This window comes from Notamacropus eugenii, chromosome 3 (assembly GCF_028372415.1).
Source record: "Notamacropus eugenii isolate mMacEug1 chromosome 3, mMacEug1.pri_v2, whole genome shotgun sequence".
Classification (NCBI taxonomy): Eukaryota; Metazoa; Chordata; class Mammalia; order Diprotodontia; family Macropodidae; genus Notamacropus; species Notamacropus eugenii.
Genome location: NC_092874.1, coordinates 382,563,961 through 382,590,444, shown reverse-complemented (window position 1 = coordinate 382,590,444; position 26,484 = coordinate 382,563,961). Strand labels below are relative to the sequence as shown.

The window sequence follows — 26,484 nt, the reverse complement described above, 5'->3', positions numbered from 1 at the left end:
TTCTTAAAAGCTGTGACAGTTGTACCTGCAGGAGCAGTTTCCAGGCTGCAACACTATAGAGGTTTCTGCCCAGGATGATGACTATTTCTAGTAGGTTAAAAAAACATTGCTGTTCCCAAGGTTCCTGGTGCCATGTCCTAGATTATATCTCACAGTGTTTGAGTTGAAGTGGTGGTGAAGGTGGAGGTGGTGGTGGTACTGATAATTTGACCTACCTGATACACATCAATTGCTTCAGTTATTCTGGCTGGCCTTTCACATGTGAGACAGTTGTTTGACAATTGATGGGGATGACTAGCATCTCTTCCAGAGGAATGCCATGACAAAAGCATAAAAGGAAGCATGGGATACTTCTAGTATTTTGTCTCCTGTGCCAATCTGTCTGTTGGAGGCAGCCAATTTGCCTACGAAGATGAGGAGAGCAGGCACATTTTCAACACTGACCTTTCCTCTTAACAATGGTCATGAGGGCTGGATTATACACAAGTATAATTGTTGGAAGGCATCATCACTTCCAAGTTTTTTGGGTTCAAGTGATGTTGATGGGACTTCAAATTACCCAGCAAAAGCTGCCTTATGTCTCCAACTCAAACTTCATTGCCCTTAGCTAGAGTGTCTTGCTTGTCCTGTCTTCTACAAGAATTTCAATAACAAAGCTGGTGTCTATAGATGATCAAATAACTTTGTGATTCTTAAAATGCTTAACATGCTTTACCCTTTGCTGCCAACAATTGTCACTTACCCGACGATTGGTGAAGATAGAATAGCACTCTTTCACCAACACTGATTTGAGAATCTCTGGATCTGTGACAGCCAGTACAGGTTGTCTGCCATCATAAAACCTATACCACCAAATGAAACAAGTAACAAGTAAGACAGCATGTACAAAGTACTTTAAAATGCTTAAAGAGTAGATTTTATTGTGGTTGTTGATGTTGTTGGGCGGTATGATGGGGAAAAGAAATAGTTTCTTGAGGAAGTGACATTTGAATTGGGTTTTAGAGAACAGTTAGGCACTCAGGAAAAGGAAGTAAAGAGGGCATTTCGATGACAGCAAACATCTTGAGCAGTCACAGTGGCATTCGACTGGCAAGTGGGTTTGGTAATCAAAGAGTCATCCAGTTTGGATAAAGAACAAATTATATAGAAGGGACTAATAGGAAATAAACCTAGGAAAATAAGGTGGTGGCATGCTAGGAAGAGCCTCAAACATGAAGCAATAGTTTTTGCATTTTACTTAGGAGGCAGTAGGAGACAGACTTGTGAACATTAAGCTATTATTGTATTAAGAATAGACCAAAATGATCCAAGAAAATTCCAAAAAACCCTTTCAAGATGAAAAATGCAATCCACCCCCAGAGGGAAAGCTGATTGAGTACATGGTTTTTTGACTTTATTTTTCTTGAGTTGTTTTGAGAATATGCTAATATGGAAATACGATCTGCATGATTTTCTATATACAATTATTTCATATTATTTATGTTCTCAATGAGTCAGGGAGAGACTAGAGAGAGGGCAGTTATTACAGACTCAAAAATCATTAATCAATTTTTTAAAATAAGGATTTTAAAAAATAAATAATTTATAAATCGACCAAATAGAAGGGAAAATGGAGTCAGGAAGAGTACAATCAGGAGGCCACAACAATATTCTAGATGAGTGGTAATAACAACTAGTACTAATGTTGATAGTGGTGGGAGTAGAATTATAAAAGGAATTTGAGACATGATGCAGAGATGGAAATGAAAATTCCATGAAACTGAAGGAATCTGAGATAAGAAGCTCAAAAAAGATTTTGAAAATCAATTAAGAGAAGTAGAGGAAAAAGTTGGTAGAGAAATGAGAGTGATGCATGAAAATCATGAAAACTGAATCAACAGCTTGCTGAGGGAGATCCAAAAAAATGCTGAAGAAAACACCTTAAAATAGCAAAATGGCAAAAGAGATCCAAAAAGCCAATGAGGAGAAGAATGCCTTAAAACGTAGAATTTGTCAAATGGAAAAGGAAGGCCAAAAGTTCACTGAAGAAAAGAATTCCTTAATAATTAGAATAGAGGAAATGGAAGCTAATGACTTTATGAGAAATCAAGAAATTGCGAAACAAAACCAAAATAATGAAAAAAATGGAATATGGCATGAAATATCTCATTGGAAAAACAACTGACCTGGAAAATACACCCAGAATAGATAATTTAAAAGTTATTGGACTGCCTGAAAGACATGACCAAACAAAGAACCTAGTAATCATCTTTCAAGAAATAGAAAACTGAAGATGGTGGAGTGATCAGTAATCACTATGTCTTTCCCCTTGTTGGCCTTGACACTCCCAAGGAATATCTCCCTGGGATAAACCCTGGAAGAGTGGAAGCAGCAGAAGAGGAAAACAGACTCTCACCCTGGAAGGCTGGAAAGATCGCTAAGGAGGGTTCTTCTTGCTGTGGCCAAAGGCAATCAATGCAGGTTCAGAGCTATCCCAGATAGCCCTACCTCAACAAACCAGGAGAAGATCCTGAACCCTCGGGAGCTGAAGCCAGCAACTGCCAACACCAGGACCCCAGGCATGCCTCAGCACCCCAGTGGAATCAGGAAGACACTAGCCCAGATAGTTGAGTTTGCCTATGCTCTATCTCAGCAGAGAAGTCTCAGCATCTAGATGACCCCTCCCCCACACTTACCAAGCTAACTCCAGGGTAACTGCAGGGAAACCCAAAAAGACCTCACCTGGCCTCTGCTTTCCAACACCAGACCAGCTCAGCACAAGGCAAGCTGCAACAGTTAATTTCTAGCCAAAAGAACCAGAGGCCACAACACATAAAGCCTCAAGTTTTAGGTACAAGAACTGTGAGACAGAGCTCCATGTGCCACAGATGCAGAGATCTACCTTAAAAGCCAGGAAAAGTGTTATTATCATGAGTGAGAAGCAAAGCAGAAAAGAAAAGATCATAGAATGTTTTTATGGGGACAAGGACCAAAACACAAATACCAAAGAGGTCAGCATTGAGACTGGACTCCCATTTGAAACTTCAGAAGGGAATATGAACTGGTTTGAAGCACAAAGAGTCTTCTTGGAAGAGCTCTGGAAGAATTTTAAAACCCAAATTAGAGAAATAGAGGAAAACCTGGCCAATGATTTTATAAATATGAAAAAAGAATTCACTGGAGAGAACAGTTTCTTAAAAATGAAAATTGGACAAATGGAAAGGGAATACAAAATGTAATTGGTGAAAGTAACTCGTGAAAAGAAACAATTGAACCGATGGAAAAGTAGATGCAAAAATTAACTGAAAAATAATCTGATAAAAAATGAAATTGTGCAAGTAGAAGCTAATGAATCTATGAGACATCAAGAATCAGTCAAACAAAATCTAAAGAATGAAAAGGTAGAGGAAAATATAAAATATCTAACTGGAAAAACAACTGACCTGGAAAATAGACTGAGGAGAGAAAATCTCAGGATTATTGGTCTAACAGAAAGCCATGATAAAAAAAACAAGCCTAGACAATATCATCCAAGAAATCATCAAGGAAAATTGCCCAGAAGTCCTAGAACTAAAAGGCAAAATTGTCATCAAAAGAATCCACCAGTCACCACCTGAAAAGGACAACAAACTAAAATCACCAAGAAATGTTGTTGCCAAATTCTAGAACCATCAAGTGAAGGAAAAAATGATGCATGAAGCCAGAGAGAACTCATTCAAATATTGAGGAGCTACAGTCAGGATCACATAGGATATGGCAGCTTCTACATTGAAAGACCAAAGGAATTGGAATATGATATTCCATAAGACAAAGGAGCTGGGACTACAACCAAGGATTAATTACCCAGCAAAGTTGAGCATAATATTTCAGGCAAGGAATTCAATATTCACATTCAATGAAATAAGGGACTTCCAGACCTTCCTGATGAAAAGGCCAGAACTCAATAGAAAATTTGATCTTCAAATGTAGGTCTAAAGAAAGGCATAAAAAGATAGACAGGGGGAAGAAAACTTGTTACACAATATGGGCAAACTGTTTACATCCCTATAAAGGAAGATAATACTTGTTGATCTTGAGAATTTTATATTTATTATGAAATGTAAAAGGGATATACATAGATAGAGGAAACGGGTATAAATTAAATGATGTGATGATAACAAATGTGATTTAAGGGTGCGAAGCGATTGTAATGGGAGATGTGAAAGGGAGGAGGCAGGAAAAAAATAAAGTCTATCACAGGAGGAGGCACAAAAGTATATTACAGTAGAGGGAAAGAAGGGAGGGAGATGATTATTGTTTCAGAGGTACTGTCATCTGACTGGATTCAAGGAGGGCACAACAAACTCAGTTATGTACAGAAATACAACTAGCTCTATAGGCAAAAGGAGGGGAAGGAGGGAAAAAAGGGAGGGGAGGCTAAAAGGGAGGGAAAAGTAGTAAGGGAAAAGGGGATTAAAAGAGAGGAGGGCTGAAAGAAGGGAGGGAAGACTGAGGGAGGAGGTTTTCAAAAATTAAAACTGTATTGCAGAGGGGAAGGGAGAAAGGAGAACTAAAAGCATCAGCAAGAGGAAAGGGGATGGAGGGAAAGACACAGATTGTAATCACAACTGTTAATGTAAATGCAATGAACTCTTCCACAAAACAGAGAAAAATAGTGGAATAGATTAAAAACCACAATCCAACAATATGTTGTTTACAATTTGAAATGGGGAGATACACATAGTGTAAAGGTAAAAGGCTGGAGCAGAATTTACTGTACTTCAGCTGATGTAAAAAAAGCAGGGGTAGCAATCCTAATCTCAGACAAAGTAAAAACAGAAATAGATCGAATCAAAAGAGACAAGGAAGAAAACTATATCCTGCTAAAAGGCACTGTAGACAACGAAGAAATTTAATTACTAAACATATATGCTGCAAGTGGTATAGCATCCACATTCTTAGAGGAGAAGATAAGGGAGTTAGAGGAAGAAATAGAAATCAGAACTACACTAGTGGGGGACCTCAACCACATCCTCTTTGAACTTGATAAATCTAACCTCAAAATAAACAAGAAAGAAGTTAAGAAGGTGAATAGAACTCCGGATAAGGTAGATATGATAAATCTCTGGAGAAAACTGAGTGGGGATAGAAAGGAATACACCTTTCTCTCAACGGTACATGGCACATATACAAAAATTGACCACGTACTAGATCATAAAAACATCACAATACTGTGCAGAAAGGCAGAGATAGTCAATGCATCCTTCTCAGATCATAATGCAATAAAACTTACATGTAATCAAAGGCCATAGAAACATAAACCACAACCTAAGTGGAAATTAAACAATCTAACCCTAAAGAATGAGTGGGTTAAACAGCAAATTATAGAAACAATCAACAACTTCATTCAAGAGAATGACAATAATCATACAAGCGACCAAATTTTGTGGGATACTGCAAACACAGTTCATAGGGAAAGTTTTATTTCTTTGAGTGCCTGCATGAATAAAATACAAAAAGAAGAAATCAATACATTGGGCATGTAGCTGAAAAAGCTCAAAAAAGAACAAATTGAAAAATCCCAAGTAAATGCCAAATTAGAAATACTGAAAACCAAAGGACAGATTAATAAAATTGAAATAAAGAAGACTATTTAACTCATAAATAAAACTAGGAGTTGGTTTTATGAAAAAAACAATAAAACTGATAAACCTTTGGTCAATTTGATTAAAAAAGAGAAAGAAGAAAATCAAATTACCAACATCAAAAATTAAAAGGGTGAATTCACCACTAATGAAGAGGAAATTAAAACAATAATTAGAAATTACTTTGCCCAACTGTATGCCCATAAATTTGACAATCTAAATGAGACAGATGATTATTTTAAAAGACATAATTTGCCCAGACTAACAGAGGAGGAAGTTGAATACTTACGTAACCCCATCTCAAAAAAAGAATTGAATAAGCTGTCAATGAACTCCCTAGGAAAAAATCTCCAGGGTCAGATGGATTCACAAGTGAATTCGATCAAATATTTAAAGAACAATTAATTCCAATACTATATAGATTATTTGGGAAAATTGGGGAAGAAGGAGACCTCCCAAATTCTTTTTGTGATACAAATATGGTTTTGATTCTCAAACCAGGAAGAGGCAAAACTCAGGAAGAAAATTATAGATCAATTTCTCTAATGAATATAGACACGAAAATTTTAAATAAGATTTTAGCAAAAAGAATACATCAACTTATCATGAGAATTACAATCAGGGAGGATCCATACAAGGAATGCAGGGCTGGTTCAATATTAGGAAAATTATTAACATTATTGATCATATCAACAATGAAACTAACAGAAAACATATAATTATCTCAATAGATGGAGAAAAAGCTTTTGACAAAATACAACACCCAGTCCTATTGAAAACACTGGAGAACATAGGAATAAATAGAACTTTCCATAAAATAATAATCAGTATCTACCTAAAACCTTCAGCAAGCATTATATGCAATGGGGATAAGCTAGATGCATTTCCAGTAAGATCAGGGGTGAAACAAGGATGTTCATTATCACCACTATTATTCAATATGATACTAGAAATGTTAGCTGTAGCAAGAAGAGAGGAAAAAGAAATTGAAGGAATTGGACTAGGCCAAGAAGAAACTAAGCTATCACTCTTTACAGATGATATGATAATATACTTAGAGAATCTCAGAGAATCAAGTAAAAAACTACTTAAAATAGTGAACAACTTTGGCAAAGCTGCAGGTTAGAAAATAAACTCACACAAATGTTCTGCATTTCTATATATTACTAACAAAGCCCAACAGCAAGAGATAGAGAGAGAAATCCCATTTAAAGCTATGATAGACACCATAAAATATTTGGAAGTCTATCTGCCAAAACAAAACCAGGGACTATATGAACACAATTACAAAACATGTTTTGCACAAATAAAGTCAGATCTAAGAAAGTGGAAAAAACATCAGTTGCTCTTGGGTGGGCCAAGTCAATATAATAAAAATGCCAATTCTACCTAAATTAATTTACTTATTCAGTGCTATATCAATCAAATTATCAGATAGTTATTTTGTAGAGCTAGAAAAAATAATATCAAAATTCATCTGAAAGAACAAAAGGTCCAGAATATCAAGGGACCTAACAAAAACAAATGCTAGGGAAGGTGGCCTAGCTCAACAAGATTTCCAATTGTGTTATAAAGCACCAGTTGTTAAAATGCCTTGATACTGGCTAAGAAACAAAAGAGTAGACCGGGCGAATAGGTTAGGTATCCAAGACACAGTAGTCGATGAATATAGTTATCTATTTTTTGATAAACCCAAGGACTCCAGGTTCTGGGATAAGAACTCACTGTTTGACAAAAATTACTGGGAAAACTGGATAACAGTGTGGTGGAAACTAGGCATAGACCAATGCCTGACACTATACACAACTGTAAAGTCCAAATGGATGCATGATCTAGGTATAAAGATTGATACTATCAACAAATTAGTGGAGCAAGGAATAGTGTATTTATCAGATTTATGGAGAAGGGACGAATTTTTGACTAAAGAAGTGATAGAAAACCTTATGAAATGCAAAATGGATGTTTGATTATATTAAATTGAAAAGTTTTTGCACAAATAAACCCAATGCAACCAAGATTAGAAGGGAAGTAAAAAAATGGGAAAGTTTTTTGCAGCTAGTATCTGTGTTAAAGGCCTCTTTTCTAGAATGTATATACAACTGAGTGAAATGTAATAGAATACAAGCCATTCCCCAACTGATAAATGGTCAAAAGATATGAACAAGCAGTTTTCAGAGGAAGAAATCAAAGCTATCTATAGTCATATGAAAAAATGCTCTAAATCACTATTGATTAGAGTGATACAAATCAAAACAACTCTGAGATACCGTATCACACCTATCAGATTGGCTAACATGACAAAACAGGATGACAATAAATGTTGGAGAAGATGTAGGAGAGCTGGAAAACTAATTCATTGTTGATGGAGATATGAGCTGATCCAGCCACTCTGGAGAGCAATTTGGAACTATGCCCAAAGGGCTACAAAAATGTGCATACTCTTTGACCTGGCAACACTGTTTCTAGGACTATATCCCCAAGAGATCATAAAAATGGGAAAGGGTCCCACATGTGCAAAAATATTTATAGCAGCACTCTTTGTGGTGGCCAAAAACTGGAAATGAAGGGGATCCCCATCAATTGGGGAATGGCTGAATAAATTGTGGTATATGAATTTAATGGAATGCTACTATGCTATAAGAAATGACAAGCAAGAAGACTTCAGAGAGGCCTGGAAAGTCTTATATGAACTGATGCTGAGTGAAAGGAGCACAACCAAGAGAACTTTATACACAGCAACAACCACAGTGTGCTAGGATTTTTTCTGGTGGGCTTAGAACTTCATTGCAATGTAAGGACTTAAAAAATTCCCAGTGGTCTCTTAAGGCAAAATGACTTCCACATCCAGAGAAAGAGCTATGGAATTCGATTGCAGAATGTAATTTTGGTCATCTTCTTTTGTATTACATTTTGGTTTGTTTTAGGATTTCTCCCATTCATTTTGACTCTCCTATGCAGCATGACTAAGGTCAAAATGTATTTAATAGGAATATATGTGTAGTACCTACATAAAATTGTATGCCATCTCAGAGAGGGAGGGAGGGGCAAAGGAGTGGGAGGGACAGGGAGAAATCTAAGTTATATGGAATTGATTGTAGAACATTGAAAACAAATAAAATAATTTTTAAAAAAAGAAATGGAAAACTGCCCCGATATTCTAGAACCAGAGGGGAAAATAGAAACTGAAAGAATCCACTGATCACCTCCTTAAAGAGATCCCAAAAGGAAAATTTCTAGGAATATTATAGCCAAATTCCAGAGTTTCTAGGTCAAGGAAAAAATATTGCAAACAGCTAGAAAGAAACAATTCCAGTACTGTGGAAACACCATTAGGGTAGCACAAGATTTAGCAGCTTGTACATTAAGGGATTAGAGGGCTTGGAATATTCCAGAGGTCAAAGGAGGTAGGATTAAAACCAAGAATCAGCAAAACTGAGTATAATACTTCAAAAAAATGGGCATTCAATGAAAATAAAAGGACTTTCAAGCATTCTTGATGAAAAGACCAGAGCTGAACAGAAAATTGGACTTTGAAATACAAGACTCGAGGATGGGAGGAGCCAAAATGGCAGAGTAGAAAGAAGCACATACACTTAATTCTTACTCCACAGTCCATAAAATACCTATAAATAAGAACTCTCAACAAATTCTAGAGCAGCAGAAGCCACACAACAACAAAGTGGAGGAGATTTCTGTCCCAGAGAGACCTGAAAGACCAATGGGAAAGGTCTGTAAATACTCTGACAGTAGGCCTTGTTCTTCCTCATCTGAAAGGATGAAGGGAGACACTGGTTCCCCAAGAAAGTAACCTTCTATAGTCTTATTTTTTTTTCCTTTTTTTGGTTATTTCCTCAGCCAGTTACTTGACTTCTGAGTACAGAGTGTGTTACATCAGAAGAGATGATATCCACACAAAAATAAAATAAAAGAACATAAAAAATTAAGAGGTGAAGGTTGAAAATTCCAGGAAGAAAAAGGGAAAATTGGAATGGGCCAGGCTATAACTCATTAAAGAGATAAGAAAAATCTTATTCAACAGAGGACATAAGGGAGAAGGGGAGGGGGGGAGAATAAAGCTACTCTCCCCACATTTGGCTGAAGGGGGGAATAACATGTTCACTAAATTTGATATGAAAATTTATATCACACCAGAGGAAAGAAGGAGAAGAGGTGACAAGTGGGGTGAGGGGATTGTTAGAAGGGAGGGCAAATGATAGAAGGGAGTCACTAGAAATAAACGCTTTCGAGAAAGTTCAAGGTCAATTGTAGGGGGAGAAATAAGGGGGAATAGAATAGGACAGAGGGCAATATAACAAGTACTGCACAACATGATTATGAGGAAAGTTTTTTGCAAAAGAACACATATTTAGTATTATTGAATTGCTTCCCTTCTCAGAGGGGCTGGGGAGGGAGGGAGAGAGGGAGAGAAGTTGGAATTCAAAGTATTAGAAATGAATGTTGAGAGTTTTTATTGCATATAATCAGGAAATAAGAACTACAGGGAATGGGGTATGGAAATTTATCTTGCCCTACTAGAAAAGAGAGAGGATGGGGATAAGGGAAGGGTGGGGTGTGATAGAAGGGAGGGTACATTGAGGGAAGGAGTAATCAGAATGCAAGGTATTAGGAAGCAGGGGGAGGGGAGTGATGGGGAGAAAAATTGGACATGTTACAAAGTGAGGTAAAAGCAATTAGTGTCAAAACAATTGACTGAATTAATTACTGAGAATAAATCAATGACATCTTTAGTTTGGGAAAAAGAATTTCAGTCTAAATTTCCTAGAGGAAGGTAGCCTCGGGTAAAATTTGGCATTGATGAAAAAGTCAAGGTTTTAATGGTAAATTTGACTTTATGATTGCTATTTAATCAGGAACTAGAACATGTATAGAAAGGCATGTAAGCCGCTTAAGACTTACCTCAAAAGATGTTCCTTAGCCAAAGTGAAAATTATAATCATATTTGAAACCTGGTTATTGGAACTTGCCATTTTTTAGATACTATGGGACTATCAAGTGACTGTTTTCTTGAGTCTAACTCCAGGTATAGGTAGCAAGAAAAGAGATCTGAGCCTCCAATCCATGATGTCAGTAAGCTGGTGAGATGCTGGTATGAACTGTAAAAGGTGATCTCATGGGAAGAATGGGAGAGCGACTGTTCAGCCTGGATTGAGGTAGGGTTCTCCTGATTTAATTTTCCCACTGACACCTGGCAGATCTTAAGCCTGACTGAATGCAAGTGGATAATCTAATCCTGCCTGGAATTGACATGAAATTGGTGTGGTATTTTATCCCTAAAATGTCCCTACTCTTGGTGGCAATTTCCTATAGTCAAAAGGTTTGCAAGCTTAATACCAGATACATTCAATTATAGATTATTGGTAGAGAAACATCTGAGGTTAAGTCTAAAATTAAGCTATTAAGCTATTAGGCATAGGACTTTAGACCAACAACAACAAGTTAGGGTCCTTTAATTCTTAGGAATACTATGGAGACAATTAGGTCAAGAGTTTGTGAAGTTAACTACTTAAATATTATTTGTGTCTCAGTTGGTTAATGTTTTAAAAAAATTCTTTTTTGCTTCATATTGTAAATGCTTTAAAAAGAAGTATCACCTGACCAAAAGTTTGAATTGTTTTATCTATTATAAACTGTGTTAAAAATTAAAAATTAAAAAAAATAAAATAAATTGCATCTCACCTCCAAAAAAAAAAGAAAAAGAAATACAAGACTCAAGAGAGACATGAAAAGGCAAACAGAAGGAGAGGATTCTGGGAAGATGGTTGAGTAGGTCAGAAAATTCCAAGGTCTCAAGGTTTTTCCCCACCAAAGAGTTAAATTAGCACCTTTGGGTAAACAAAGTGTGGATGGAGATAAATAAGAAGAGGGGCACAACTAGAGTCTTCCTAGGACAATTTGAGAAGATCTAAAGAAAAATCGCAGCATGAGGTTTGGTCCCTGTGAAGAGTAAACACATCAGGCTAGGGTCCATTTTGACAAGGGACAAGTTCCTTAAACAATAAGCTAAAAACCCTGGGTTTATTTGGTTTGAGAGGCTGCCTCCACCCCTGCCACAGGAACATTCACCCCTGTTGTTGTTGGACATTTGAGCCTGGGAAGATTGAGGAAACCTCTTCTGATAAGGAAAGACAGGTCCAGTTGCGCTGTGAAGAGAAGAAGGGACAAGAAGGATCCAGCACACACCTGGTGAGTGCAGAAGCAGTGAGGCTGAATGCCCCTTGATTTGAGCACTTTCAAAAGGTTGGAAGTTTGGCTTTGGTTCCAGGCAGAAAGGGAGAAATGAAGAACTACGGCAAGAGGCATTGTTTCCCATAACTCAGGGCTAGAGGTGATTAAAAAATTAAGATATTACCACAAAAAATGCACAGCCAAAGCAGAAAGAATCCAACCATAGAAAGCTATTGTGGGAATAGAGATGACCAGGGTTCATTTTCACAGGAGGATATTGAAGTAAAGAAACTCCCAAAGAGTAATGTCAAATGGTCACTTGCCCAAAAAGAATTCTTAGAAGGTCTTTAAAAAGAGTTTGAAAACCAAATGACACAGAAGAAAAAACTAAAGAAAAAATAAGGATAATCAAAGAAAAACAAGAAGGTTATGAAAGGAAAGTCAACTAATTAGAAAAGGAAATCCAGAATCTTAAGGAAATGACATCTTGAAAATTGGAATTGGGCAAAGTGAAATCCGTGAAATTATAAGTGACCAAGAAACAATTAACCAAATATGAATAATGAAAAAGTAGAAGAGAATACAATAAGAGAATAATAGAAGAAAATATAGAAATAGAAGAGAAATAGAAAATATATAAGAAAAACAACAGATTTGGAGAAGAGAAAATATAAAAAATAATTGAACTAACTGAAAGTTATGATAACAAAAAGAATCTTGGCACAATAATACAAGAAATAATTAAAGAAAATTGTCCTGAAGCATTAGAATAAGGGGAAGAGTAGAAATAGAAAAAAATTACCAATCACCACTTAAGAGATCCAATGTGGAAAACTCATGGGAATATCATAGTCAAATTCCAAAACCCCCAACTCAAGGATAAAATATTAAAAGCATCAAGATTAAAACAATTTAAATATGGTGGTGCCACAATTAAACATACACAAAACCTACCAGCAGAGACATTAAAGGACCGCAGGTCTTGGAACATAATATATGGAAGAGGGAAAGAATTGGGACTCTGGCCAAAAATACCTTACCCTGAAAGATTAAGTATTATCCTGAATGAAAAAAAAAATGGGCATTTGATAAACTCTCAGACTCTCAAGACTTTGGTTTAAAAAATCCTGACCTTAATAGAAGATTTGGCATACAAGAACCAAGAGAAATATAAAGTACATACCAAAGACTGATTATAAGAGATTCATAAGGACAGATTGTTTACTTCTTACTTTTTATTTTTTGCATATATAAAATATAAAATGTATGTCTAATATTCTTATTAATAATTGGGTGACTTATAAGTAAGATTGAGGAAAACCTGAGCAGGATAAGAATTTAAAAAGCAAAACCATTTAGGAACAGCTAAAAAGAACAACTGTTTTATACAAATGATGTTGAAGAGGAAGAATTAATATAGAGGAAAGAGGTGGGGGAGGAGGGCTGGTATTTCGGGCAACCTACTTTCATTGGGAATGGATTCAAGAGGGAACAATGCATATATATTTAGAAGATTGTAAAAGTCTTCTAAAATCAGAATAAATAAAATGGTAGGGGTATGAAGAGGCGAGAGAGGACAAGGAAGTTATCTTTAGAGGGCAGGGAAAGGGAATAGGTAAAAGGAGGCTATAGAAAGATGTCTAGATTTATGGGAATGGGAGGATAGGGGAGGGATCCTTGAAGGGGGTAGGCAAGTAATAGGAAGGCAAGATAGTGGGTAAAAGTAAAGTACAGGAGTCAGGAGGCATAGGAACAAGAAATATGCCTAAATATAAAAAACAAGAATGAGGAGTAGAATGTATTTGGGAAAGTATGTCTGTATATGTATGTATGTATCTTTAGTTATAGAGAAAAATATCTAAACTTTATTGCAGCCTTCTGTGGGGAAGGGGGAGGGGACAAAAGAACACAGTTAAAAAGTGCACAGCAGAAAACAAAAGACTTCAAAAGGAAGCAAAGAAAAGATGGACAATTTTCATCACAACAAGTAGTATTTATCATACAGTTTTCTTGAAATGAAAATTTATTGTTACATAATTTGAATCTTCTCTTATATTCTGCTATAGACATGGTATGCTTTTTCTTTCTTTTTAACTTTGTATTTAAGTTCTAATATTTAAGTTTATGATATATTTTTGTTTTTTTCCCTCTTCTCTGTGTTCTGGCATTTGAGTCTTAAATAAAATTTAAAAAGAAAAAGACAGTAAACAGGAAAGAGAAATCATAAGGGACTTATTAAAGTTGAGCTGTTTACCTTCCTATATGGAAAGATGATATTTGTAACTTATGAGATCTTTCTTAGTTGTTGGAGGGAATACACACACATATGTAACTATGTATGTTTATATATGTGTGTGTGTGTGTGTGTGTGTGTGTGTGTGTGTGTGGAAAGAGAGAGAGAGAGAAAGAGAGAGAGAGAGAGCAAGAAAGAAGTGTCACAGGATGAGTTGAATATGAAGGGATGATATAAAAAAATAAAATTAAGGGGTAAGAGAAAGAAATCTACTGGGAGAAGGAGAAAGGGAGAGGTCCATTGGAGTAAATTATCTCACATGAAAGAGGCAAGAAAAAGCTTTTACAGTGAGGGAGAGACAGGGGAGGTTAGAGGAAAGAAGTGAACCTTACTACCATCAGATTTGACTTAAGGAGGGATATGGAAATCTATATTACCCTTCAGGAAAGTAGTAGAGAAGAGAATAAGAGAGAGGGGAATAGGGTCAAAGTAGAGAATAAAATAAATGGGAGGTAGAAGAGGATGGAGGGAAATATGATTAGCCTTTCACAGTTTGACTCATAGAAGGGTTTTGCATGTCTACACATGTATAACTTACATCAAAGTGTTTATTTTCTCAATGAGAGTGGGAGCAAGGAAGGGAGAGAATGTAGAATTCAAAGTTTTAAAAATGAATGTCAAAAATTGTATTTACCTGCAACAGGGAAGTAAAGTATACAGGCAATAGGGTATAGAAATTTATCTTGCCCTACAGAAAAGTAGAAGGGAAGGGCATAAGGAAAGGTGGGGAGGGTGATGGAAGTGAGGGCAGATTGGGGGAAGGGGTAATCAGAATGCACTCTGTCTTGTGATGGAGGGAAAGGAGAGATGGGGAGAAAATTCAGAAATCAAAATGTTGTAGAAGTGAATGTTGAAAACTAAAAATAAATTAATTTTAAAAATATAAACAAAAGGATCAAAACTCATAAAAGGGGGAGAAAAAGGACTTGATATAAATAGATAGCTATGTAGATCAGAGGTTTCAAATTCATTGTTGTTCTACAAAGAGCTTTAAAACTCTTGGTTATGAGATTAAAACGAAATTGGAAAGTGCTTAACAAAATAAATAAAAATATAATATAATGTTGTTGTTGTTCAGCCATTTCTGTTATGTGCAAATCTTCATGACATCATTTGGGGTTTTCTTAGCAAATTTACTGGAGATGCTTTCCATTTCCTTCTCCAGCTCATTTTGCAGATGAGGAAACTGAGGCAAACAAGGTTGCTCAAGTTCACGCAGTTACTAAATGCCTGACGCTAAATTTGAACTCAGATCTTCCTGATTCCAGGCCTAACACTATGTCCACTGTGCTACCTACTTTCCAAGCTAAAGTTATGGAACATGAATTTGAACTGGGTGAAACTGACCCAATTTCTCAATGAATGATCATTCTCCTGTAATAGAAGGAGAAGAATCTGTTATTGGGATTTAGTACAGAGTGAAGGTTTGGAAGTTGGGGATGATGGAAGAAAAGCATTTGAGGGATACTGGAAGAAGTAGGATAGCATTAAAGTAGCAAACAACAGGGTCAAAGCCAAACACTGAAGAAAATAAAACCCCAGGGGAGGAAGCAGAACAGGAAAATGTGCAAGGATCATCATGTACAATAAGAGTTAGAACTACTAAGTTTAGTGGTGGTGACTAGGAAAAGTAAAATGATATAAACTGGTGGTTAAATTGTGGAATTTCAATTCTGGATTTTGGTATTAGAGAGATTCTTAGTTCAAAGGTGTGAAAAATGCTACCTGAAGTTGGGAAATAGAACTTTTGGAACTCTAGTGGTTGAGGACTTGCATGGTCAGGCTAACAACTGAAATATTGTTTTATTGCTAAGAGTAGATGGTAAGTAGAGGAGAAGATGGTGAAACTGGCACTAAGGTCTTTGAAAAAGTTGGGAAAGTTACTTGGAGATGAGCAGATAAAAGGGAAAGTATTTAGGGAATAGTGAAAGAAGAATGATCTGGAAACCACAGTAATGATTAAGGAGTATGCCTTCTCTGTCTTCCGACCCTGAGAATAGGGAGTGGGAGGGAGGAGGAAACAGAGCAGAAAGCATTTTAAGGGAGACCATATTATCAGGAGAGGGTGAGATTTCTATTGCTAAGGAATTCGATTTTTATTAATATTATTAAATAATTAGAAATCAAGCTGATTGAAAAGTTTAGATATGTGTAGGAAAGTTCATAGTTGATAGAATAAGGGTTCTTTGAAGGACAGAAGCTATAAGCAAAGGAAAATTGGGTTGGAGTGGCCCTAGGAAATAACTGGAGTGATTAAAATAAATAAAAATATTCAAGAATGAAGCATTGTGGGTACTTCTACCTAAAGTGATGAGATTGATGATCATGATTATGAAGGCAATATAACAAGTGTGCTAATATGACTGCTTATCCAGAACAAATAAACAAATGTGCATGTGTATATGCATACATACACAAACATGCATACATACATACATACATACATATACATACATATATTCACATCTGTGTGTTCATGTGTGTATCTTGTTCACTTGTGCTCCCTGTACACTCACCCACATGTGTATCAATGTGTGGTTGTCCCAGCATAATTCCAACAAATATCTCTTCTTCTCATTGAGTTTTAGTATGTTCATGAGAGAGTTTCCTCGAAGTTTATAGAGGTTGTGTTCTGCTACTGATTAATTTTCATTGCTAATGTTATATTCCCTGTTATGGACCACGTGTCCTATGTCAGATTAGTAAAAGTTAAACGTTTGTGTTAGTGATCAAGAGCTAAGATTTGGAGAGGATTCTGGTCCTCTTCCCAAATCTCTCGAATCTGGAGTAGCTAATAAAAGGGTCCAGACTGACAGGGTAACAGGTACTACACTAATGTTCACTAGTATATCATTGATTACTCATGGAAATTAAATTGAGATTAATTTATGTGATATTCTGTGATTCAGTTATACAGATATAATTATGTATCACCCAAAACTTCTAATGTTTCTCAAAATGCCACTATTATTTAACTCCTCATGCTCACCCAAGAATGATATTTACTAAATATGAATTATCACAAATTCCTTGGGTCCAGATTCTTGGGTCAGAATTAACAAGATTTTAGACAATAAATTAAAGAAAGTGAAAAATAGTCTTTTGAAGTAAAATTAATTTTCAAAGAAATATTGGTTACCATCTTTTCTCCCTATATGCTATTATTTTTAGGATCATCTTTTTTCATTACTATTCTTTTTTATATGCTGAATTATACAATAGAATGGGCTCTTCTTCAGGGCAGGATCTCTTTTTCAGTTCTGTCTTTGCATTTGCATTGTTCAGTAGGCCTGTACATGGTAGGCATTTTATGCAATGTTTGCTTGTTTCTTCAGCACTTGTACTATCATAAGGATAGAACTAAAACAAGGGGTTATATAAAGAATCCATGTCCCAGTGTAGTATCATACCAGGTTAAAATGCAATGGACCTGAACTAGAATTCTGTGAATTTAGGGAGATCTCTAATACCTCTACCTTCACATAAATGTTTGGCTTGTATGGGGAGTTGTGAGTGACTGACCACTGAAATGTGTAGGTATAATGGAAAGATTACTTAGAGTACTCACCCCCAGATTTTCCCATATTTTTTAAAACAATTCAGATCAAATTCTACAAAGCCCTGTAAAAATATTTTAAAATCAGATATTAGCATGAATTCTTATTGACGAATGATGCTTAAAATGTCTTATTTTAGGAAGTTAAGTATAAAATAAATATGTCTTACGATTGCTGTTATTCTCTTTGCTTTCCCTGGAGGTCTCACCCACCCTCATCTCTACTTGTTGACGTCTGACCCAGCTCAAACATGATCACTACCATGAATCCCCGATCTTTCCAGCAGAATAAGATTTCTCCAGGATCCTTCCTCTCTTGATTTTAACTCAAATGACTTTTCCCTGTGCTATGAAAGCCTTTTGAAAATAAGGGATTTTTTGGTTCTCTGAATTTGTAACCTAGTACCTAGAACCTTCTAGGCACTTAATCAAATGGATTGATACTCTCTATGCACTTACACTCTCACTATATTCTCATTTATATTGCTATTATCTCAATATGTGTCATTCTCTGTACTGGATAATAGGCTCCTTTAGGTCACCTAACTGATTTTTTTTCAATCTTTGAATTTCCCCTAGCGTTCTTTGCAGTTTAATTTCATAGACCTTTTAGTGGTCTAGAAAAGCCTATGAACACAATCTCCAAATGTTTTAAAATGCATAGAGCACATAGCGTTACAAAAGAAACCAATTTTTCGAAAAATACTTATCCAAAAATTTATATTTCCCATGTTAAGAACCTTTGATTTAATGACTATCACTCAAAGTAAATGATTATAGATGTCATTAAAAGATTATTGTTAATATAATTATGATGATGAAATTCTTTGACAAATCCCTTTTAATGTTCAGTCTTACACTTTCTAAAGCTATTTCATGTCCATTTGATGAGTCAATGTGTCTCATTTGATTCTCACAACACCCTAATGAGATGTTAATAAACTAAAGCACACAAAATATTAAAGATTTCCCTAGCTCAGGCACTGAGAGATCAATTCCTGTCTTTGAATTTGAGTTCTTTGGAGTACATGACACAAGCTTCTGATCTAAAGCTTCACCTGCAGTCTGTCCTACCTACGCTTCCACTTCAGGAGATAAATGTTCTGAAGTAGTCAGTGGAAAGTTATAGAGATCTTTCAAAACTGGCCTCAAGACAAAGAATTTCTGGGTTCAAGTTTTGCCTCTCACACATGCTGGTGGGATGACCCTGAGCAAGGTAATTAATCAATACTCTAGGAAACTCTCTAAGACTAAAAGTTATGGGAAAAGTCAGGTGGTAATAGTTGTTACCTCACCTGGGAATTCTTTTGCCAGTTAGATCACAGATCAACTTGTTATGCCCTAAAGCACTGGGTCACAGGGCTCAAAAGGAAATTACCTTTTAATCAATGGCTAAATCTACCAGAGAGTATTAATAACCCTGACAATCACTCAGGCAGAATATAGTGTAAAACATTTAGCATCTAAGAATTGTTAATGAATCCCTTTGTCCAATGAAAAGACAACCTGAACACACTCTGTCTTATAACACTGAAAGACAAGTGCACTGTAATTTTTCTTTGGGAAATCTGAAGTCATACAGGGAATCAGAAGATTCTGGATCTCTCCTTTGATAGATAAGGAAATTGAGGTGAAAAGAGAATGATTAATTTCCCAAAGTCACATAGGTAATAAGCATCAGAGCTGGTATTTGTACCAAAGTTATCTGAGCCAAGAGCAAACACTCTTTCCATAGTTCAAAGAAAGTAAAGGAAAACTTATAGAAACTCACTTTGTAATAAGCAAGAGCAGTGCCAAAGAAAGGAAGAGGTGCTGGTCCCGGAATTCCCAGGTCCTTAAAGACCTTGTGTGTCCAGGTTCCATATCTGCAAAGTGGAGGAAAAATACAAAGACATTAGAGTCAAGGCAAAGCCAAAGACATAAATGGTTCAGTCCACTTGTCAGTAATCAAAAGAGAAGGAAGCATAAAGGTAACCCTGAGGTAAGACTTGGTTCACTCAGATCCAGATGCCAAGGGAGCACTTCCAAAGATACTTCATGGCTCCCACAAATATCCTGAGATTTTATACAACCTAGCTGAAATTCCTTGAAATCCAACCCAAGAATCAGTAAAGCCTGAAACTACACATTAGGTGTAGCCAAGTTTGGAAAGCCTCGAGTAAACCATCTTTAGCATTGCTGCTAGAATATACCCCTCCCCTGGATTTATTCCATCATTACTGCGGCTGAACTCTATTGTACTATAACTAGTATCAAGTTTCTCTTACTAGACTTTACTCTGTCCAAGGTCAATTCACCTTACATACAACCAAAGCAGCTCAGAACATAAGCCTCAGACATGAAGCCCTCCTCTCCACGACCCAACCCAGCACTGGTGCCTCAGACTCCAGACCACTCATCTTGAGAACCAGAACACCAGACACAACAATACAGTTTTCAATATTTCACTCACCTTAAGGACCCATCCCAACACCAAAGACTTAATTAGATACTATGGCTCTTACTGTTAGGACCTTATATAGCAGGAAAAGCTACTTAAACCATTCCTAATATCGCTCCCCTCCTTGAGACTAGAAAGAAAAATGACTTTTTGCTATGACTAGCATACTCCTACTGCTTACTCTTCCATTTGGTACAGAATTCTCTGATGAAGAAGCAAAAATCACCCATTTTCCTTGTCTCAATTTCCCATTCTCTTATCACTTCACACCATAGTCCTGTCCCACTCAGGTAGCAATCCAGCTCTGCCTACCTCTTCCTTTATGTCCTCTGGCTCTGCATTCTATTATCTACATATTTTCCTTCATCTCCTGGGTTCTTTGCCCTCACATATACTCATGCTAGTGTAGGACTCAGTATATTTCTTCCTTGCTCCTTATTACCACTCCTAGATCCTTCCTCTGTTACCAATTAGCATCTTGTCCTAATTTGAGTTCCATTCCTTCCATATATATCTTATCCAATCCAATTCTGGAGGCAGTTATACATTGCATTACAGCTCTCTTCACAAGCTCTTCAGCCTCTAGCTCACTCTTCCTCTGCAATCTAACCCTGCCCTTATGCCAAGTAGCATCAATATTCAGTTCATCCCCCCAATCCCCTGGCCTCTGTTTCTTATTCTCAACTCCAATTTCCTATTTCTTCATTTCCCATCAGTCACATGAAAGGATAATAACACCCTTGACATTATTACCCCAAATATTCTACTTCTATGGTCAAGGATTCTGAAATTTCTTTATATGACCAGGTCTTATAATTTCTTTTGTTTTCATATTGTATTTTTCATGATCTTATTTTTCATCTTTACATTAAACACTAGTCCTCAAACCACTGCCAGTCAATATCTTCCTAGGCTCTAGCTTCACTTTTTTTGACAAAAATAATAATTTGATATTTACAGGCAATGCTTTAATCTCCTTCCATCCTCTTCACACACACACACACACACACACACACACACACATACACACACACAGTGAAAAGAAAAAGTAAAACAAAACCTCTATAACAAATTGTGCAAAATACATCCTCACATTTTCTGTACCCCAAAATGCAGGTCTCCCTCTGCATAGTTAGCCCATCACCTCCATTACAAGATGTACAGAATTCTAAATTCTCAGCCCTTTGGACTCACAGTTAATTATTATGAAGATCAGAGTTCTTAAGATTTTCAAAACTGATTGTTTCTTAAAATACTAGAATATTAATTATTCTTTTGGTTCTGCTTATTTGGCTTCACATTCAGTTGAAAGTGACATTCAAGTCATACCCTTGCCCCATCCTTCCTCAATTATTTGGATTTCTATTTATACCTCCAATTCTGGGATATGTACCCCTCATTCCTTTTACTTTCTTCCCCAGTATATTTTTCTCTTTTCTGTTACTTTTCTCCTGGAAGATCATTAAATCATTACAAAAATCACATCCAAGATCTCTATTGATTGTGACCTCATCTATGACCCCACCTGGATGATGGGATGTTCTGATGGATGTTGCATCCTAACTCATCCCCAAGTGCAACGCAAACATCTCATTACTATAAAGTCTTTCCTTATTGCCCAATATTTTTACTCTTTTGGGTCAAGACTGCAGAGCCATTGATCGGAGTTCATAGCTTTCCCTTGGTAGTTTTTTAGCAAACTATGTTGATTGATTTATATAAACAAAGAAAGTCAGCATTTTCAGTTATAAAAATCCTAAATAACATACATTATACAAATACATTATACAAAGAGTACGAAAAACTAGAAACTAGTCCTTGTGAAATGTCCTGTGAGAGTCACAAGGCAGCTGGGTCTAATCTCTTGATAAACTATAGGAGGAAAAAATAAGGTTGATACTCACAGAAACAGGAGGGTCAAGAAGAGAACAAGAAGTGCCCAGGTTCCAGCACTTAAGCTTGGGATGATGTTCATTGTCACACTCCCTAGTCAGCTCTTTATTTTGATCTCTCTCCCTTTTCTCTGTTTGAACCTTTGTTCTTAAGGCCTCAACTTCAGGTGATCTTGTAATTCCCCCAACAAATTCTGAAAGGAATATATAGGCTGTAAAATAAAGGGTGGAGTTAAAGGAAGAGCCAATGAAATTATGATCCACCTGGGGGAAAAAGTACATGGAATTCTGTGATGGTCAGTCAAGTCCAAAAAACAATAATTAACCTCACCCACTTTAAAAACATAATAGCAAAGATATAAAATCTTTAATCCTTATCAGAAATAGGGGTGACAAAATCAGAATGGAGTTAAAGTTTTATGGAGGTCTAAAGTACAAATGAAGTAATCAACAAGCATTTATTAAGTACCTATATGTGCCAGATATTGCATTTAGTCCATAGGATACAAAGATGAAAATTCTGCCTGTGACAATCAAGTTTGATTATAGGAGAGTCATGAGTCATAGAACCATAAGAAAGAGGTGAACTCAGATTCATTAGGCATATCTTTGAAAGTAAGATCCACCAAATATGTCCTTTATGATATGAGAAATTTGCTTTACATCACAGACCCTAACATCAACAATGAGACACTCAGAGAATGCAAAGGTTTCTTCAAGCTCTGGATGCATCATCTTTCTGCCTTGACTTTATCCTCTTAGATATGGGAAAAATAATATGTATAAGATATTCCTAAGAGGTTTCTTGTGAAATTCAAAAGAATTAATGTCTACAAAGGGCTTTCAAACTTTAAATGCTATATAAATGTCAGTTATTACTGAGATTGCACTCTGCTAATGAGGATATATATATATGTATGTATATACATATAAGTATGTATATATATATATATATATATATATATATACATAACTATATCATGTGAACCCCTGACATGTTGGGAGGAGGGGGAAATGCCCACCATCTGTTCTCCAGTCATCTACAGAGAAACATATATGGATGGAAATCTCTAGGGAAGCTTCACAATGTGACCAAACTCCAGGTATTGACCAGGGTTAGAGATATCATCACAAGATAAATAAGAAGCCTCAGGTACTAATTAACTGCTAGCTTCCAACTACTGATAAGAAAATAAAATCTGTTTATCCTCTTCCCTAAATCACAATCATGATTTCAGAGTTGAAAGGGACCTGAAAGGCCATCTTACTAAGCAAATACATGAACAAATATTTTGTTTGCAGCAGACCAAGCAAATGCTGATCCAGCCTTTCTCTTGTTAGTTGTTGAGTTATTTCAGTCATGTCTGACCCTTCAGGACCCCATTTCAGGTTTTCTTGGCAAGGATCCTGGAGTTGTTTGTCATTTCCTTCTCCAACCCATTTTACAACAGAGGGATTGAAGTAAACAAGGTGAAGTAACTTGCCCAGAGTCACACAGCTAGTAAATGTCTAAGGCTGGATTTGAACTTAGGTCCTTCTTGCTCCAGACCTGCCACTCTATCCACTGCATCACTTAGTCTTTCTCTGAAGACCTCCAAAGAAAGCAAACCTTCTACTTCTTGAAGCAACCCTACTACAATTCTGGATAGGTCTAATCCTCAAAAATTTTCCAGTCCCAATAAGCAAATATCTATTTCACTGTCATGATTGGTCCTGGTTCTGTTCTCTGCCGCCATGTGAATCAAGTCGAATCCCTCTTCAATGTGACAATACTTGTAGCATTTGAAGACAGCATACCTTCCTAAACTGTCTCTGCTACAAGAAAAGTATCCTTACTTCCTTCAGATGATCTTCAGATGTCATAGAATAAAGCTCTACTTCTACTCTTGGCTGTCCTTCTTCAAACATTTCCTTTTTCTTAGCGTCATTTCTCAAGTATGGCTGCCATGATTGGCACAGTATTTCATATTGAAAAAATGAAAAGAAAAAGAGCTCAGTCTGAATTCAAACTATACTACTACAAAAACATAATTGTAAAGAACAACAACCACAACAACTTGGTATTGGGTAACAAATAGAGAAGCTGAGTAGTGGGAAAAATCAGGGACAGAATTTAGAGAAATAAATGAGGATAGTAACCAATTTTTAAATAACAATGGGGATCCCAGATTTTGAGGCAAGAGCTCAGTATGCGACCAAAACTGTTAGAAAAATAATCTAGCTGAAGCCACATATATACCAATATCTCATATAATATGTCAGAATAAGCTCAAAATGAATACATGATTAAAATACTAAGTGTGATATCATAAGCAAATTAGAGGAGTGTGGACAAATTACTTGTCAGATCTGTGGACTGGGGAAGAATTCTTGACCATATAAAGGATAGAAAGATTCACAGAAGGTAAAATGAACAAATTTGGTTACACAAATTTAAAAAGATTTTGAATTAATGAAATTAATGCAGCTAAAATTTGAAGAAAGAAACTGGGCAAAGCTTTGGCAGGACATTTTTTCTGACAAAGGTCCCATTTCTAAGACATGTAGGAAATTTAGTTAAATGTATAAGAACAGAGTCATTTGTCACTTGATAAGTAGTCATAGAGTGTGAATAATCAGTTTTCAGAGGGATAAATCCATGTTATAAGTATCAATAAGAAAAAATGCTCTAAATCACTAATAAGGAAAATGCACATTAAAATAACTCTGAGATACATAGGCTATGTTGACAAAAGTGGGAATGACAATACTGGAAGGGCTGGGGGAAACAGGTACATTAATGCAGTTATTAGTATAGTAGTGATCTGGTCTAATCATCCCATAAAGTGATTTGGAAGTATGAACAAAAAGCTGTTAATCTCATCATACACATAATTTGTACAGTACTTGCTCTAGTTCTATAATCCAAAGGAATTAAAAAATGAGTAAAAAGGCCCATATGTACAGAAATATTTACAGAAACTCTATTTGTGATAGCAAATAATTGGAAACTGAGGGGATATCAATTGGGAAATGGCTGAAGAAAGTCTGGTATATAAATATGATGGAACAAATACTGTACTTTAAGAAAAGATGAAGAGCATATTTTCAGAAAAACCTGAACTTCCAATGAATTGTATTGTTTAAGCTTCATAAAATAATCCTTTAGTAGTTTTATTAGGGTGTCACTGAATGAGTAAACTAATTTATATAACTTTTTTAAATTTTATTATATTGTTTTGATTTACCCATGAATAATTAACTTTTTCTCAATTATTTATATCTCCTTGTTATTTATAGACAGAGTATTTTCTAATTGTATTCTTAATAATTAATCTGTGTATTGGCATGTAGACTCCCAAACATTTTATCTTGTCTATAATTATTTTATTTTACTTTGGTATTCATTTTGCTTTTCTGTTTTTGTTTTTGTTTTCATTCTGCTTTATTTTATTTTTAGATTTAGATTGTCTTCCTACCCCAACACCTTCCCTCATCTATTCAAAAGGCTAGAAATACAAAATATGTTATAAAAGTGGTCTTGCAACAAAAGTTACTGCACTAGTCATGTTCCCCAAAAAAAGAAAAAATGCTTGAATCTGCACTGAATACATCACTTCTCTTTCTGTAGGTGAATACCATTTTCTGTCATCAATACTTTGGAACTGAGTTTCCTCAGTGGGTTGATTCAAGTTGCGAAGTCTTTCACAGTTGATTATCCTTACTCTAACATTATTACTGTGTAAACTCTTCTGATTCTGCACCCTTTATTTTGCATCTATTTACATGTCTTCTCAGGTTTTTCTGAAACTATTCCCTTTATAATTCCTTATAGAAAAATAGTATTCCAATACATTTATATGCAATCGTTAATTCAGTAACTCCAAATTGATGAGCATCCCTCAGTTTCCAGTTCTTTAATACCACCAAAAGAACTGCTGTAGATATTTTTTGTACATATGAGTTCTTTTACTAGTTCTTTGATTTCGTTGTGGTATATACTTAGTATCATTATTGCTGGGTCAAAGGGAATGCACAGTTTCATGGTTTTGGGGTTATATTTCAAATTGATTTTTTAAATGGTTGAACTAGTTCACAGCTCTATCAAAAGTTCACTATTATACCACGTCCCCCTTCAATGTCTTTTTTTGTCACCTCAGGCAATCCCTAGTTGTGAGTTGTTATCTCAGAATGGTGTTATTTTTAAATATATTTTATTTATTTTGTTAAATATTTCCCAATTACATTTTTAACAAAATTGCAACATTTGTTTTCAAATTTTTTACTTACAATTTCTCTTTCCCCATTCACCTTCTCAGAACTTAAAAAGGCTACGTATATACATATATACATATATATATTATATATATATACTTATATGTATATGAAATTATTGACACGAAGTCGTCCAAAACATATTTCCCTATTTAGGTACTCACTTAGGATGAAGTAACACCCATTCAGTAAATAGGCCTGTTTATGAAGTACTCAGGGGCTGGCCCCTTTAATGAGGCAAAGAAAAGGGCAAGGGTCTC

General features: G+C 35.8%; 1 protein-coding gene across 1 annotated transcript in view; it reads right to left on the bottom strand.

Moving 5' to 3' along the window:
* The window catches only part of LOC140497112 (cytochrome P450 3A12-like), a 36,452-nt gene extending 14,286 nt beyond the window's left edge, over positions 1–22,166 (bottom strand). The window contains exons 1-4 of the mRNA XM_072597675.1: positions 21,983–22,166; positions 19,410–19,503; positions 17,651–17,703; positions 743–842 (exon numbers count right to left, since the gene is read on the bottom strand). Of these exons, the coding sequence (XP_072453776.1) occupies positions 743–842; positions 17,651–17,703; positions 19,410–19,503; positions 21,983–22,053 (318 nt within the window). The 5' untranslated portion in view covers positions 22,054–22,166. The remainder of the gene's footprint in view (positions 1–742; positions 843–17,650; positions 17,704–19,409; positions 19,504–21,982) is intronic.
* Positions 22,167–26,484: the final 4,318 nt, after the last annotated feature.